The sequence below is a fragment of the Phoca vitulina genome, unplaced genomic scaffold (assembly GCF_004348235.1).
Source record: "Phoca vitulina isolate PV1807 unplaced genomic scaffold, GSC_HSeal_1.0 scaffold28, whole genome shotgun sequence".
NCBI lineage: Eukaryota > Metazoa > Chordata > Mammalia > Carnivora > Phocidae > Phoca > Phoca vitulina.
The window spans coordinates 1,524,156-1,540,897 of NW_022589731.1; the positions used below are offsets into that span (position 1 = coordinate 1,524,156).

The 16,742-nt window shown below is 47.8% G+C and overlaps 1 protein-coding gene across 3 annotated transcripts in view; it reads left to right on the top strand.

Moving 5' to 3' along the window:
- The window catches only part of SUFU (SUFU negative regulator of hedgehog signaling), a 112,539-nt gene that overhangs the window by 66,799 nt on the left and 28,998 nt on the right, over positions 1 to 16,742 (top strand). For 2 of the 3 annotated variants that reach the window (XM_032423098.1, XM_032423096.1), the window contains exons 4-8: positions 8,757 to 8,899; positions 10,021 to 10,106; positions 10,382 to 10,454; positions 13,777 to 13,930; positions 15,767 to 15,878. In XM_032423098.1, the coding sequence (XP_032278989.1) occupies positions 8,757 to 8,899; positions 10,021 to 10,106; positions 10,382 to 10,454; positions 13,777 to 13,930; positions 15,767 to 15,878 (568 nt within the window). Of the gene's footprint in view, positions 1 to 8,756; positions 8,900 to 10,020; positions 10,107 to 10,381; positions 10,455 to 13,773; positions 13,931 to 15,766; positions 15,879 to 16,742 lie in introns of all 3 variants that reach the window. The other variant, XM_032423097.1, reaches the window with a different exon arrangement.

The following is a 16,742-nucleotide window of genomic DNA, read 5'->3' on the forward strand; positions in this document are numbered from 1 at the left end:
CCACCCAAGCCCAAGGCAGACACTTAACTGTCTGAGCCACCCAGGCGCCCTAAAAATAGAAATCTTAAAGCCCTGCACTCCCGTACAGCACTCCCAACTTTTAAAGAGTTCTTGCCAGGGAGTTGTTAATAGGGAAGGAGACATAGACTAGTGAAACCTTTCTCTCAGTTAAGCAAGGGGCAGACCTATACCTAGCAGTTTTTTGGACTCTTTTTGCCAGCCTGGACTGGTATTCCCCTCTGGTGACTTTGCCAAATAGGCAGCAGCTGAGGGACGTTTCTTGGTGGCAGAGCTCAGAGGAAGAGGGAAGGGAATGGAAAGTGAGCATCCAGGCTTCACCTGGAATGGCCTGCCTTCAGACCCCAGGAGGCCCCTCTGCTATGTGGTCTGGGTGGAGGTCCCAGGGATTTGCATCCTAATGTCTTGGTTAGGACACTTCAGGGAGCCAAAGAGGGGAAGAGAGAGGGAGCGCGCCCCTCTAACCACTGGACAGAACAGCTGGGCTTCCGACGGAGGCATTATTAGCATTTGAAAACCCCTCTGAAGGGGCTGAGAACTTCCTGGGGTGGGCGCTGGGGCCCGAGTGCTGAGACCCGCGGTGGCTCCACACAGAATGGGGCCGCGCATCCAGGGCATAAAGACCAGACTGGACTCAAGAATGAGCCCATTGTGGCTTTGTCCCAGGCTTGAAAACTGTGACCAAGGCTCTTTCATTGTTAAGAAAGACTGTTTCTTGGCCACAGCAGAGCTAATAAGTCTAGTTCCCCCACCAGGCAGGGCTGGGGAAGAAAGACCGCGTCCCAGTCTGGAAGGTTGTTAGCATCATGTGCCCTGAACCTTTCTGTGGGTAGTTATGTGTTCTCCTCCCCCTTCCCTCCTTTTAATTCACTCCTGATCCCACATGGGTTGGTCCCCAAAGTAGCGACTGGGTCTGTCTCCCTTTTCTGCCTTAGGGTCTCCCCTTCCAGCTGCCTAAATTAAGCCCCTTCCTAAATTAAGTCTGTCCGAAGTTTTTTTTTTTTTTTTTTTTGTCATTCTTCTTTCATTTAAACAGTTTGGGTTTGTACAACATTTATTTTTAAGCCAAGGTCAGTTCTAGTTAATAAAAGGTCATGGCTCCAAACCTTTTCAGGCCTTTTCCTGTTTGTAGCTTATGTTCCTGCCGGGTTTGGGGTATATTTCTACAGACCAGACAGCTAGATGTGGGCAGGGGTTGAGAACTGGACCAACTCTTTCTTAAACCAGGAGCGATGGTGCCACCTACTGGCTTGTGCTGTGAGCTACAGGCCCTGTGCTGGTTCTGGATTTCTGTTAGGGGCACTAAGAGCTGGGCAGATACAGCTGTATCATATACCAGTACAGGAGTAACATGCAATAGTGGAAAGCAAACTGAGTAGGCACACTATTTTCTGCTTACAGATAAGGAAACAGGCTTGGAAATTGTGGTTGGGCAAGTTGCTGAGGGTTATAACTCGTACGGGGCAGAGGCAAATAGGAAGCGGCCCTTCCCAACTGCGAAGTCAACCACAGCACCAGGGTTTGCCGGAGCCAGCTGGAGACTTAGGTCATAACTGGACAGGGCATTCAGTGACCTGGATAGTGAGGACTGTCTTCCCTCTTCAAGTTTCTGATACAACCCTGCTGATTTGTCAGTTTGATATGACTGTTTAAACCTCCAACAGCTCTTTAACCCTGGTTCATTTGAGTTTTTAATAATGTTAGGTAGACAACAGTAGCTGTTAAAAATTAAATTTGTTTTCATCAAATTGCTTTGAAGTTATTCTAGGCAACACTGCTTTTCCCTTTATTTTCCTGAGTTAGTAGTAATATGAAATTTCCTTTTTTTTTTTTTATTTTTAGAGATTTTATTTATTTATTTATTTATTTGAGAGAGAATGAGAGAGCATGTGAGCCAGGGGAGGAACAGAGGGAGAGGGACAAGCAGACTCTTCACTCGGCATGGAGCCTGATGTGGGGCTTGATCCCACATCCCCCGAGATCATGACGTGAGCCGAAATCAAGAGTCGGATGCTTAACCAACTGAGCCACCCAGGCGCCCCTGTGAAGTTTCTTTTAAACTAAGTTTGCCTGGGTTTTTAAACATGAGTCAGTCTTAGGGGGAAATACAAGTAGGTTATGGTACAGATGGTACACAGAAGTGTTATGGATGACTCAAAAGTCTGGAAAATACTGTGCCCACCATCACTGACTTGTCCCATGACCTTGGGCAGTCTCTCTCAAGGATCCTTTCCTCATTTGTAGAAAACGAAAATGTTGGTCGTTCAGGTTGTATAGACCTATAACATGCTTTGATGTGTGGGCATTCTACGTGAGGTTTCTCCTAGGCCACTGCTTATCCTGAGAAGGTAGTAACTAAAAATCTAGGACCTTGGCCTTACTTTGCCCACTTTGCCTTTCCCCCAAGATCCCTCCCTTTCACCTACTGTATTCTTTCTTTTTTTTAACATCTCTATTGAGATGTAATTCACATACCGTGTAATTCACTGTTGTGAAACCATCACCACAATGAACCCCAGAACATTTGCATTACCCCCAAAAGCAATGACACACAAGTCACTCCCCATCCTCCCTAACCATTCTAGCCCTAGGCAACCACTAATCTCTCTGTTCCATAGATTTGCCTATTCTGGACATTCCATACAGTTACAATCACATATGTCCTGTGACTGGCTTCTTTCACTTGGCATAATGTTTTTAAGGTTCATGTTGTAGCATGTATTGATACTTTATTTCTATTGCCAAATAATACTCCATTGTGTGCATATACTGCGTTTTATTTATCCATTCATTAGTTGATGGACATTGGGTTGTTTCCATCTTTGGGCTATTGTGAATAACATGGCTATTGTGAACATTCGTGTACAAGTGTTTGTGTGGACATGTGTTCTATTTCTCTTGGGTATAGACATAGGATTGGAATTGCTAGGTCATATGGCAACTCCATGTTTAATCATTTGAGGAATTGCCAAACTGTTTGCCAAAGCAGCTCCACTATTTTACATTCCCACTAGCAGTGTATAAGTGTTCCAATTTCTATCCTTACCAACATTTGTTATTGTCGCCGTAATTGTAGCCACCCTATGAGTGTGAAATGATGGTATCTCACTGTGGTTTTGATATGCATTTCCCTAATGGTTAATCGTGCTGAGCATCTTTTCATGTGCTTATTGGCTATTTTTATATCTTTTTTGGAGAAAGGTTTATTCATATCCCTCACCCATTTTAAAGTTGGATTATTTATCTTTTTATTATTGAGCTGTAAGTCTCTTTATATATTCTCGATACCTATCAGATGTATGACTTGTAAATATTTTCTTGCATTCTGTAGGTTGTCTTTTCACTTTCTTTTTTTTAAAAAATTGTGGTTAAATATACATAACACAAAATTTGCCATTTTAACCATTTTTTAAAGATTTTATTTATTTATTTGACACAGAGAGATAGTGAAAGAGAGAGAGCACAAGCAGGGGGAGCGGCAGGCAGAGGGAGAGGGAGAAGCAGGCTTCCGGCTGAGCAAGGAGGCTGACGCGGGGCTCGATCCCAGGACTCTGGGATCATGACCTGAGCTGAAGGCAGACATTTAACCGACTGAGCCACCCGGCGCCCCAAGCGCTAACTTTCCATTTCCCTCCTCTCCTAGCCCCCAGCAACCACCCATCTACTTTCTGTCTCTGTAAATTTGACTACTCTGGTACCTTATATAAATGGAGTCACTTTTTTGGGGATTAGCTTACTTAGCATAATGTCTTCAAGGCTCATCCATCTTGTAGCATGCATTAGAATGTCATTTTTTAAGGCTGAAAATAAATACCATGTTTTGTTAATCCATTCATCCATTGATGGACCCTTGGCTTGCTTCCCTTCTCTGGCTGTTGTGAATAATTCTGCTGTGACATGGGTGTACAAGTACGTTTTGAGTCTCTGTAATTCTTTCGGGTACATACCCAGGCGTAGAATTGCTGGATCCAGTGACACGTCTGTTTAACCTTTGGAGGCACCGTCCCCCTGTTTTCCACAGTGGCTGTACCATCCTGTACCCAGGAACAGGGCACCTAGATTGAAAGTTTTCTCACAGCCTCACCAGCACTTATCATTTTTCTGGGTGGTTTTTTGTTTTGTTTTGCTTTATAATAGCCATCCTAATGGTTGTGAGGTGGTATCTCATTGTGGTTTGCATTTGCATTTCTTTTTCCTTTCTCAGTGGTACTGTTTGTAGCACAAAAGGTTTTCATTTTAATGAAGTCCAATTTTTGGACCAATCTTTGTTGCTGGTGCTTTTGTGTCTATCTAAGAAACCATTGCCTAATTTAAGGTCAGAAGGTTTATTCCTATGTTTCTTCTAAGAGTTTTACAGTTTCAGTTATTACAGTTAGGCCTATGATCTATTTTAAATTAATTTTTGTTTATGGTGTAAGGAAGAGATCCAACTTGATTCTTTCATATGTGGATATCCAATTGTTCCAGTACCACTTGCTGAAAAGACTGTCTTTCCTATATTGAATTGTCTTGGCACTGTTGTCGAAAATTAATTGGCCATAAATGTGAGGGTTTATTTCTGGACTCTAAATTCTGTTACATTGATCAAATGCCTATCCTTATGCCAGTACTACACTGCCTTTTTTTTTTTTAAAGACTTTATTTTTAAGCACTCTCTCCACCCAACGTGGAGCTTGAACTCACAACCCTGCAATCAAGAGTTGCATGCTCCATTGACTGAGCCAGCCAGACATCCCAGTACCACACTGTCTAGATAACTGTAGCTTTGTAGCAAGTTTTGAAATCAGGAAAATTAAGTCTTCCAACTCTGTTTTTCTTTTTCTTTCTTTTTTTTTTTTAAGATTTTATTTATTTATTTGACACAGAAAGACACAGCGAGAGAGGGAACACAAGCAGGGGGAGTAGGAGAGGGAGAAGCAGGCTTCCGGCTGAGCAAGGAGCCCAACGCGGGGCTCGATCCCAGGACGCTGGGATCATGATCTGAGCTGAAGGCAGACACTTAACGACTGAGCCACCCAGGTGCCCCTGTTTGTCTTTTTCAAGCTTGTTTCAAGCTCTTCTGGGTCCCTGGCATTTTCATATGAATTTTAGGATCATCGTTGAAATTTCTGCAAAAAAGGCATTTGGCATTTTGATAGGGATTGCAATGAATCTATAGATCAATTTGGGGAATATTAATGTCAACAGTATTTAAATCTTTCTACCCATGAATGTTGTATATTTTTTCATTTATATAGGTCCTCTCTAATTTCTTTCTTTTTTTTCTTTAAAGATTTTATTTATTTGACAGAGAGAGATAGTGATAGAAGGAACACAAGCAGGGGGAGTGGGAGAGGGAGAAGCAGGCTTCCCGCGGAGCAGGGAGCCCGATGCAGGGCTCGATCCCAGGACCCCGGGATCATGACCCGAGCCAAAGGCAGCCGCTTAACGACTGAGCCACCCAGGCGCCCCTCTAATTCCTTTCAACAGTGTTTTATAGTTTTCAGAGTACAAGTTTTACCTTTTTTAAGTTAAATTTATACCTGAGCATTGTTTTCTTTTTTATTCTGTTGTAAATGGAAGTTTTCTTAATTTCATTTTCACATTGTTCATTGCAAGTGCACAGAAATACAAGTGATTTTTGTACATTGCTGTTGTACCCTGCAACCCTGCTGAATTTGTTTATCCTGATAGTTTTTTAGTGGATTCCTTAGGGTTTTCTTTGTACAAGATCGTGTCATCGGCAAATATAGTTTCATTTCCTTTCCAGATTACCTGGATTTTTGTTTATTTTTTCTTGCCTAATTGCCCTGGTTAGAACCCCCTAATACAATGTTAAATAGAAGTGATAAGAGTGGGCATCTCTGTTATGTTCCTGATCTTAGACGAAAATAATTCAGTCTTTACTATCAAGTATGCTGTTAGCTGTAGGTTTTTTGTAGATGCCCTTTTATAGATTGAGGAAGGTCCTATCTCTTCTTAGTTTCAGTGTTTTTATCATAAAAGAGTATTAGATTTTGCAAATGCTTTTCTATGTCTATTGAGATGATCACGTGGGGTTTTTTAAATCTTCATTCTATTGATATATTACATTGGTTTTCTTATGTTACATCAACTTTGTATTTCTGGGATAAATCTCACTTGGTCATTATGTATAACCCCTTTTTATATGTTGCTGTGTTCAGTTTGCTGTTGTTTAGTGAGGATTTTTCTGTCTGTATAAATAAGGGATAATGGCCTATGGCTTTCTTTTCTTGTAATGCCTTTGTCTGGCTTTGGTATCAGGGTAATATTGGTTTTATAGAAAGAATCGGCAAGTCTTTTATTTTTTTGAAAAGTTTGTGAAGAATTAGTATTAATTCTTTAAATGTTTGGTAGAATTTACCAGTGAAGCCATTGGGGGTAAGCTTATTATGGGGTAAGTTTTTGAATTACTAATTCAATCTTTTTACCTGTTGCTTTGTTTCTAACTTGTAGATCATGCAAGCTGCTTATAGACACACATTTCTGTAAAAGGAGAAGAAATCTGGGAAGAGTGGGCACAGCAGGAATTGGGAAATTTGAAGGTTTCTAGTTGGCTCTGCCTGGAGCTGTGCCTTCTCTCCCTTTATCGCCCCATGTCTCCTAGAGGAAGTAGTCTTCCTTCACCCTCATGAATGAATGCTTTTGAGGGTAGGACCAAAAAGATGGAAAAAGTAGTTGGTGTAACCACAGCTGACACAGGAGGGAATTAGTATTCAGACCAAGACAAGGAAGAGCAGAAGCTCTCTCAGGCCTCCCTGGGAGGCTTTGGCCTAGGGTGTGTGTGTGTGTGTGTGTGTGTGTGTGTGTTTTCATGTTCTGCCTTGCCTTAAATATTGATCAAAAGTGAAGAGTCCCCAGCTGTTGAGATTCCTAGATCATAACTGATAGACCACAATGAACTACCATACAGCCATTTAAAGAATGAGGTAGTGGGGTGCCTGGGTGGCACAGTCAGTTGAGCATCCGACTCTTGGTTTTGGCTCAGGTCATGATCTCAGGGTCCTGGGATTGAGTCCTTCGTCAGGCTCCATGCTCAGCATGGAGTCTGCTTGAGATTCTCTCTCCCTCTCTCCCTCCCACTTGTATTGTCTCTCTCTCTAAAATAAATAATCTTTTTTTTTTAAGATTTTATTTATTTATTTGACAGAGAGAGAGCAGAAGAGCACACGCCGTGGGAGTGGCAGAGGGAGAGGGAGAAGCAGGCTTCCTGCTGAGCAGGGAGCCCGATGCGGGGCTTGATCCCAGGACCCTGAGATCATGACCTGAGCCGAAGGCAGATGCTTAACGACTGAGCCACTCAGGCGCCCCAATAAATAATAAATCTAAAAAAAAAAAAAAAAGAATGAGGTAGCTTTTTATGTGCTGATATGAAATGATCTCCCAAGATATATCATTAAACAAAATGTGCAAGGGGCTCCTGGGTGGCTCAGTCAGTTAAGCGTCTGCCTTCGGCTCAGGTCATGATCCCAGGGTCCTGGGATCGAGTCCCACATCGGGCTCCCTGCTCAACAGGGAGCCTCCTTCTCCCTCTCCCTCTGCTGCTTCCCTGCTTGTGCGTGCTCTCTTTCTCTCTCTGACAAATAAAATCTTAAAAAAACAACAACAACAACAACCACCACAAAAATGTGCAAAACAGTGTGCTGCCATTTGTTTTAGGAAAAAAAAGGTGGAGAGACCCTGTAGATACACACAGGCTGGTAAATGCAGAATACCTTTGGAAGGGTACCCAACAGAAGAGTCAGGGCTAGGGGGAGACTTTGTACCACATGGGTGTTTTCTGCCTTGTGGTTATGCTGTCCTAAACAGTGTTTTTGAAGTGCTGAGCCTGTGTGAAGTGCAATGGTGAGGCTATGAGTTGGCCATGTTTGCATGTTTCTCTTGGTCAGCCCGGGCACCGTGTCTGTGATTTCATGGAAACACCCGCCCCTCCAGACTGTGCATCTCTGCAGAGGTGTGTGGGGCACAGTCCAGACCTCCGTATACTTGAAGCCTCCAGTGTTCCTCAGAAATCCCTCTATCTGTCTACCTGTGGGAAGCCAGTGGCCAATCTCAAAGGCCTTCCACGGGTGGTTCCTTTTATTTTTTTTTTTATTTTTTTTTTTTTTTAAAGATTTTATTTATTTATTTGAGACAGAGAGAATGAGAGAGAGAGCACATGAGAGGGGGGAGGGTCAGAGGGAGAAGCAGGCTCCCCGCCGAGCAGGGAGCCCGATGCGGGACTCGATCCAGGGACTCCAGGATCATGACCTGAGCCGAAGGCAGTCGCTTAACCAACTGAGCCACCCAGGTGCCCACGGGTGGTTCCTTTTAGAAACACTTCCGGCGGCACAGGAAAGGATTGGGACCAGGGGTGTGCTTCTCCATGGCGATGTGCTTTCACTGCCCCACCCCCAGCCTCCCTGAGGATTTCTGGCCATGTGGCCCCACACTAAAGCACCTTATCCTTTCCTGGCAGACCTGATCATGGCTCCCCAACCCCAAATAAGTCTTCAGGTGTGCCAGGCCGAATGAGCAGCCGCAGTAGCAGCTTGTCCTTTTCTCCCGAAGGCTGGCAGAATTGGCAAGCAGGAAAAAACGTTTGGTTTGGGGGAAATATCCACAATCTTTTCTCCTTTATGAGCAAATGCTTCCCCTGGAAGATGGGGGAGCTTCCCAGCCTGGGCTTTTCTGATACCAGGGTTTCAGGCCTGGATGTAAGGCCTCTAACACTGAGCATCCTCATGTCTCTCCCACAGAGAACACCTTCTGCAGTGGGGACCATGTGTCTTGGCACAGCCCTTTGGATAACAGCGAGTCAAGAATTCAGCACATGCTACTGACCGAGGACCCACAGATGCAACCTGTGCAGACACCCTTTGGGGTAGTTACGTTTCTCCAGGTGAGGCTGAGGTTGGACATGGGCTCAAGCCTTCCCTGGGGGAAAAGCCTTTGTAGTACAGGAGGGCTGGGGTAGGGGGAATGAAGGCAGCAGGAGATTTCCTTCTCTTCTTGCTTTTTTTTTTTTTTTTAAGATTTTATTTATTTATTTGACAGAGAAAGAGAGAGCACAAGTAGGCAGAGTGGCAGGCAGAGGGAGAGGGAGAGGCAGGCTCTCTGCTGAGCAGGGAGCCGGACGTGGGGCTCGATCCCAGGACCCCAGGATCATGACCTGAGCCGAAGGCAGCCACTTAACTGACTGAGCCACCCAGGCGCCCCTCTTCTTGCATTTTCTCTTCCCTCTGCTGGCTCATCAGATTCAGATGGTCTGATTTAGCCTGCTGAGATGGGAGAAGGGCGAAAGGGAAGGGGTCATGGGGGTAGGGGCGGGGGGCTGTGTGGAATGGCTGTAGTTGGGCGGCTAAGGCTAACAGGGCGGGTATTTTGGTGAACTGATAAAGACCCAGACAGCCGTAGGCACAGGACCACCCAGCAGGAAGGCAGCTTTGGGCCGGCCTTGCCCTCACCCAGAAGGGGTGTGCATCCACCCCCGCTGCAGCTGCATTTGCTTGTGATCATGCTGGGGTCTGTGTGAAGGTTCCCTTGTTTCCCTTGAGGTTTACACAAAGGCCCCGCCTCTGATGAGGAAAGAGAGCTTTTCTGCAAACTGCTGGGGCCTTTTGGTTGTCGTTCGGAGCTTGAAGGGCCTCAGAATCTCCTGTGTTTACATTCCCTGTGATCCTAGCCTAGGTTGGAACATCTCCCTGAACCTCTCCTGCCTCCAGAGACATGGGCTGAGGACCCATTCTGACGTTCACCTCTGCAGTCCAGGGCTGGACATCGTATCACCCAGACACCTGACCCATTGTAGCAGGACAAGGGTCAGGCCTCAGTGCCCTGTCTATGGACTCTTCCATCTCCTAAGGAAACCATCCCATTTTGGACAGACAAGCCCCGGGCCATAGATCCTGCCTGTGGTCCCCCCACTTGAGTTGACCCTGAAAGAGCCTAGGTGGCGGTCCTCCTGGATGGGTGGGAGGAATGGCCATTAACATGCAATGGCGTCTTGTCCCCGGGTCTCAGATTGTTGGCGTCTGCACCGAGGAGCTCCACGCAGCCCAGCAGTGGAATGGGCAGGGCATCTTGGAGCTGCTGCGGACGGTACCCGTGTGAGTACATGCCCGCCCTGTGAGGTGGGGCCTGGCTTCCCGGGCCTGGGGGTGGGAGTTCCTCCTTACCCCCACATGTGGGCTTCCCCTTACACTGTTTATCAGGCACTGGTTTTTCACATCAGGGACTCCTGATGATTCACTCCCTGACAGTCCCTGACCTCGAACTGCTCCCCTGTGTTCTGGGCCTGGGGCAGCAAACAGGGCAGTCTGAAGGCCCAGCCCATCAGCCCCAGACCCTCAGTTACCATCCTATCCCCTTTCCTTGTCCACAGCGCTGGCGGCCCCTGGCTGATAACTGACATGCGGAGGGGAGAGACCATATTTGAGATCGATCCACACCTGCAAGTATGTCTTGAGTGAGGAGAACCTTTCTAGCACACTATGCCTAGGCCTCTTCCAAATAACACTGGCTTTCATGCTGGGAAAACGGAGGAGCTTTATTTGTGAATGAGTAGAAATATGGCATGATTTGGAATTTGTCCCCTGAATTCCGCAGAGCACATAGGGAGCAGAGATTTCAGGCCAGGAAAGCTTGCCTCAGACACATGGCTTTTTGCATTTAAAAAGGGTGGATTAAATTGACTTTTATATTACAAATAGATGGAAATTTATAATATTGAGATTGTTTGGGATGATACTACGGTAATATCTTGGTTAGAATAATAAAAAAATGAGGATCCGTGCTTACTCTGACACTTTAAAACGTAAGAGCAGTTTTTGAGATATTGGAACTACGTCAAAGAAAACAAACTGGAAATTGTACTGATAAAAAAAAAATAAACTAAAAAAGGGTGTGGGGGGGAAAGAATGAATTTTATTGTAGGCAAGTCATACATCAATAAACCTGACTTAAAAAAAAAAAAAGATCACCAGCTTTTCACTGTAGAAAATCAATATTGCTTGCCCAGGATTCAGCCTCCCATTTCCTGCTTCTCAAAAGAACATAGACTTTCCTTCGGAGCCACCTTCCTACCACCAGCACCCTGTAACACACAGGACGGGTGATACTGACCCACAGCCCAGCTGCAGTGGGAGTCGTGATTGGTCTAATGATCGCACGCCCCTTTTAGATACATCTCTGGCTTGGGCAGCCAGACTCCGAGCTCCTCCCCTGCGTAGGCTGGCATTCCTGGGCATATAAAGGAAGTCGGCATACGTGCAGGCCTGCAGTTGCCCGCTTACTGTGGCCCAGCTGTGCAGTGACATCTTTGGTTTCTTAAAAGAAACATGCTTTGCGTGCCAGTTAATTTTGAAAACCACCTAGAGCATAACTTCCTTCCTAATGGGCTGCTCATGAAAGAGAGCAGTGGACAGCTAAGAATGTTCCTGGCATGTAGGCACTTTCTTCTTCCCCTGACCAATTGTAGGCCATTGCCATCTCTGAAGCTCTCATGTCTCTCAAAATCTGGCAGGCGGTGGGCAGCTGCCGGGAGCTGCGTGTCCTCTAGGAGGGACGCGAGGTGGGAGGGGAGATGTAGCAGGGAGACGTACAGCCAGCAGTCCCTGGGGTCCCTCTACTACAGACCTGTGAGATCTTGGGCAGAAGTCCTACTCATTCACACATGATGCTCCTCTATTTTCCTAGTGCCTTTAACACTGAAGTTTTCAAATTGTTGCCAGGATCCTCTGTTATCTCTCCTTTAACATTGGTTTCCCTATAGCTTCTGCTTATGCAAAAACCAGGAACCATGAAGGCTATGTTTCCCTATGTCCTTGTTCTGCAGCCACACTGGGATCCAGCATGGGGCACTGTGGGCTGCCATTTAGCCTCGGTCATAAGCGCCAAGTACTAAGAAAGAACTTGGTCATTTGAACTAGTAGGGTAAGCAGCCTGTCCTTCTCTGCATGCCAAGAACAGTTCTCCATCCTAGTCTTCGGGCTCTGCTGAGACCAGCCAGCAGGACCCAGAATACCCAGTGGTCTTTAAAAGCAAGTGGTGGGAGGAAGGGGCTGGCTCAGTTGGTGGAGCATTCAACTCTTGATCTTGGGTCATAAGTTTAGGCGCCATGTTGGGAGTTTACTTAAAAATAAAAAATTAAAATATAAAAAAAAAGCAAGCAGGTGGCCCTGTGCACCAAGTGGGAACTCTTCTGTGCTCATCTGTAGCTGTCTGGGGCCTGCTTGCAGGTGGTTCATTTTAGAGCCGGCTCCTATTCCTTTGCTCCAGGCTCTGCTGCTAGCCAGCTCTGTGCCTAAAGAAGTCCCTTAACTTCTCTGGGGCCTCTTTCATTTTTACTTATAAAGTAAGTGGGCTGAACTAATTGAGTCAAGAGGCATCCTCAGCTCCTTGCTTAGGTGAGGGGCCTCAGGGCAGCCAATGGGAAGGGTAGAGCTCAGACTCTACCCTGAGCAAAGCAGGGCCCACACACTCCCGCTTGGAGCACAGAACTGCTCCTGTCGTCAGCCTCTCCCCGTTTGTGCTCAGAATCCCCAGCTTTGGGGCGCCTGGCTGGCTCAGTCAGTAGAGCATGTGACTCTTGATCTTGGAGTTTTAAGTTAGAGCCCCACATTGGGTGTAGAGATTATTTAAAAATAAAATCTTAAAAAAAAAAAGAATCCCAGCTTTGCCCGGGCTGATTGTAGCACTGGAAAGGAGGAAAGTATGACTTTTGGAAAGGAGGCTTAGGGCAGGGCCATCTGCTGACTGGTCTCAAGAAATAAGGAGCTTCTTTCGTGTTTCCACAGATAGGCTTCCTGGCCGAGCAGCAGGCCTGTGTGGTGCCTGTGCAGCCCCCGGGAGAGGGTCAGGCAGACAGGGAGGTGCAGATTCTTACTGAGGTGCTTTCACTCACGAGCTTTATTTGGCCCACATGGCTGTTTATAAGCAACGTTGCTAGAGCCTTCCAGATGACCTTTAATCCAACGCCCAGCATCACAGAACTATGTTTTACCAGAAATCCCAGGGATGTTTGGGTACAACTCTTCCTTGAGGCCATTTGGAGAGAGTTGGGACTCCACAGTGCCAAGGCTTACACAAAGCAGGGCCTCTGATGGGGTCTGCAGATGGCCACTGCCCTCCAGGCCCCCATCTCAGTCTAAGAAATGGAAAAGAAACTCCATCCAGAGTCCTTTGCCAAACTAGTTAGTGATCCAGCTGGGGGAAGTTCTGCCATTCTGCTCTCTGGTGGCGCTTTTCTGGGTGACCACACCCTCTGCTGTTGGAAGAGGGAACTGCAGGTGTGAAGTCGCCCGGTCCTGGCTTCTCCCGCCTGTGGCCCGCTTGCACCCTGTCCTCTGTAGCAGTAACTGGGGGGGTTCCTCCTGAATGGCCAGGGAGGAGAGGAAGGACTGTGCCTTTCCTCAAGGCAGTAGTTCCTGGCTCTGCCACATCCGCTCCACGGGCCTGCATGGGGTGGCCAGAGTTAGGGCTCTGAAACAGGTGTGCGGGTGGTTTTACTGGAAGGTCCAGATAGAGGATGAGCTTTCCTTGGGATTTTCACGCTTCCTGGCTTCCCCTGATCCCTGATTTCCCCCAGAGGAGTCCATTGGCTGGCAGAGACCATCATGTGGTAGCAACCAGGGCAGAACAAGATCAGACATCCTGCTCTTCCAGCACCCGTTCCGTGCTCAGCACCTACAAGAATTCAGTAAATACCGGAAAGGGGGTGGTGACCGTGGGCCACTGGTTCGCTGAGAGAACTCTGGCTCTTTGGTTCTTTCCAAGCAGGAGAGAGTTGACAAAGGCATAGAGACAGATGGCTCCAACCTGAGTGGTGTCAGCGCCAAGTGTGCCTGGGATGACCTGAGCCGGCCCCCTGAGGACGACGAGGACAGCCGGAGCATCTGTATCAGTACGCAGCCGCGGCGGCTGTCCGGCAAAGGTAGCTGCTGCCACCCAGCCCTCCCCTCCCCTGTGCCCAGGCCCGGTTTTCAGGCTCTCTAGGATGGGGCTCCAGAACCAGCAGCCCATTCAATAGTTCCTTTCCTGGCAGGATTGAAACAGCAAGAGAAGTCTTCCAGTGGGGTGCCATGAAGGGAGTTTTATTGGCCTATTTCTCTTTTGTGTTTCCTGTGTGTATTTCGGATGCACCGCCAGCGGTGACCATTGTGTTTTAGATTTGCCGCCTTGCAATCTGAGGTCATGGAGGTGAGTGGAAGCCACAGAACAGTTACAGGAAAAGGCCATAGTCCACCCAAGTGCAAAAGAACAAGCATCGGCCACCCACAGAATTGAAACAGGGCCCAGCTCTGGCCTGAAAGCCAGGCCAGACCCGAGAATCACTCTGGCCTCAGGCCCTCCCAGGCCAGAGTGTGAGGCCAGCTCACAAACTTCCCTGCCTCCCTGTCCTGCAGATACAGCATGAGGGGCCATGTGTGGGGCACCCTGTACCCACTGCCTTCTGTGCGGGGCCTTGGGGAAGAAGGATATGGCTCTCCTGCTGGAAGCTCACCAAGGTGGTCTTGGTTGTAGAAACAGCTGTGGTTCTTAGCAAGGGACATCCCTACCTAACTCCAAAGGGGAAGCAGCCATTTACCTATATGTATGTTGACAGCTTGTTTTTCTACTTTCTTTGTCTAGTTCCTCCACCTTTTCTTATTGTTTGAAGAATAAGATACCTACAGTCCTGAATAAAATGCACATGTGATAGCACTTACGGGAACTATTCTCTTTCCGTAAAGGACAACTTAAGCTCCTAGTGCAAATATCTGACCCCCTTTTGCCTTCCTGCTTGTTCTGATGGTGTGCTAATAAGCCCATGGGAGGTTCCGAGAGAAAGCATACAGTCATTCGGTTGCTTTTGACGAAAGAGGTAATTTAAGGAAGGATTCATAGTCTTGTCCAAAATTTCAGCCATTATTGGCTAATTTTTAAAAATTATAAAAGTAACCCATACCACTGTAACAAGTCAGATAGTTAGAAAAGTTAGTATTATCGCCTCTGTAGTCCACTCTAAGCCCACCCTTTGAGCAACCGGCATTAATTTGCTTTTTTGGATGTGTCTGCTGTTTGTATCAGTAAATCGTAGACCAAAATCTCTATAGCAGACCAGAATAGTGAGCTTCACCCCAAAGATCAGCAAAGCACCTTGCAAAGAAATAGTCCCACCAAGAGATTCCTCTCTTACCCTCCTGGCCCTTGGCAGACCCATGGACAGGCAGGGTTCCCTGGGACCAACGTGGGGAGATGACCTCAGCATCCCACCGGCCCACCCAAGGAGAAGGGTGGCAGGGTACCATCTGACCACCCAGAGCCCAGAAACCACGTAAGAGTTCATTCATGGCAAAGCACTTGCAGCCCTTACTGGCATCCGTTGCAGTGGGCAGAATCCCCGGGTGGGCTTGGGCAGTGGCAAAGACCTTGTTAGTCACCGTCTGGGGCTATGTTAAGGGTAAATCTGGGGCCTGTGGCACAGGAAAGGGAAGGACAGTGAAGAGCCCTATCTTGGAAGGTGCCCTTCTGAAGTCCAGAGGCCACCCCCTTGTCTTTTACAAGAATGGCACTCTTCGGACCAGAAATTTCTTGAGAGCACGGTTGCCTCATCTGCCCTGTGTCCTCATACTGCTCTCGCTCAGCTCTCAAGGCTGATGTCTAGAGTGGGCTCACGGCTTTCCTAGGACCTTTTCTTAGCATGTCTGCAGAGCCCGGCTCCAAGCGCAGGGTTGAGGGATATTGGGAGCCCAAAGGGCCATCAGGCAACTTAGTGGTGTTGTTGCAGACACGGAGCAAATCCGGGAGACCTTGAGGAGAGGACTTGAGATCAACAACAAACCTGTCCTTCCGCCAATCAACCCTCAGCGGCAGAACGGCTTCACCCACGACCGGGCCCCGTAAGTTCCTTGTCCGCAGAGGGAATTCGTATTCCAGGGCTGGTACAAGGGGGGCAGTTTGGTCCTGAAATGTCTGTCCCTGGGGCTTGCATGAGAGAGAACAATGACCGTAGCCATTGCTGGATGGGCCCAGGGTCTCTGGGGCACACAGATCTGTGGGTCATAGGAAAGGGCCTCAGAGGGGACCCAGAGGACTAGGAATATAAACATCAGTAAATATTTACATGGGCTGTGTGAACAGACAGGAGGCCAAGTTGGGGCAAAATCCCAGCCTTGAGGGAGCCCATTGTGCTGAGCACGACTCCCCTCCTTATCTCGGCCTCAGCCAGAGTTGCCCTTCCTTCCTTCCTGGAGCCTGGTCTCCGGCTGATAGCTACAGCCCCAGGGGCCTCCCTGTCTGGCCAGCCCCATAGTGGATGCCTGCTGCGGAGGCCCTTTTTCCTGCCTCCCTTCCATGGGGCCCAGAGGAGGGAAGGGAAGTCCTTTACAGGCCTCTGCTGCCCATCTAGGGGCCCATATAGCCCTTTGGGAGAGACTATGGCTACCCCCGCCCCCCCAGAGGTCAGATCCTCTTCCTGCTGACCTCTCTTCCTCTGATAGGGGATGAATGGCAGGCAGGGCTGGAGCTGGGCACCCCCCCCCCCCCCCCCTTGAATCAGGGGGGAGCTGTAGGGAATAGCTGCTGGCAGGGGGTGCCTGGGAGCTAACAGGCCAGAGCAGAACTCTTGCTTGCTAGGGAGGAAGTTGCTGTGCCCTGGGCTCAAAAGGAAGCACAGCACTCCTGAAGACCAGGGTGATCGGTCCTTCTTCTGAGAAGTCTTTATTATACACTTGCTGTGTGGCAAGCTCAGGGCCCAGGGGGCC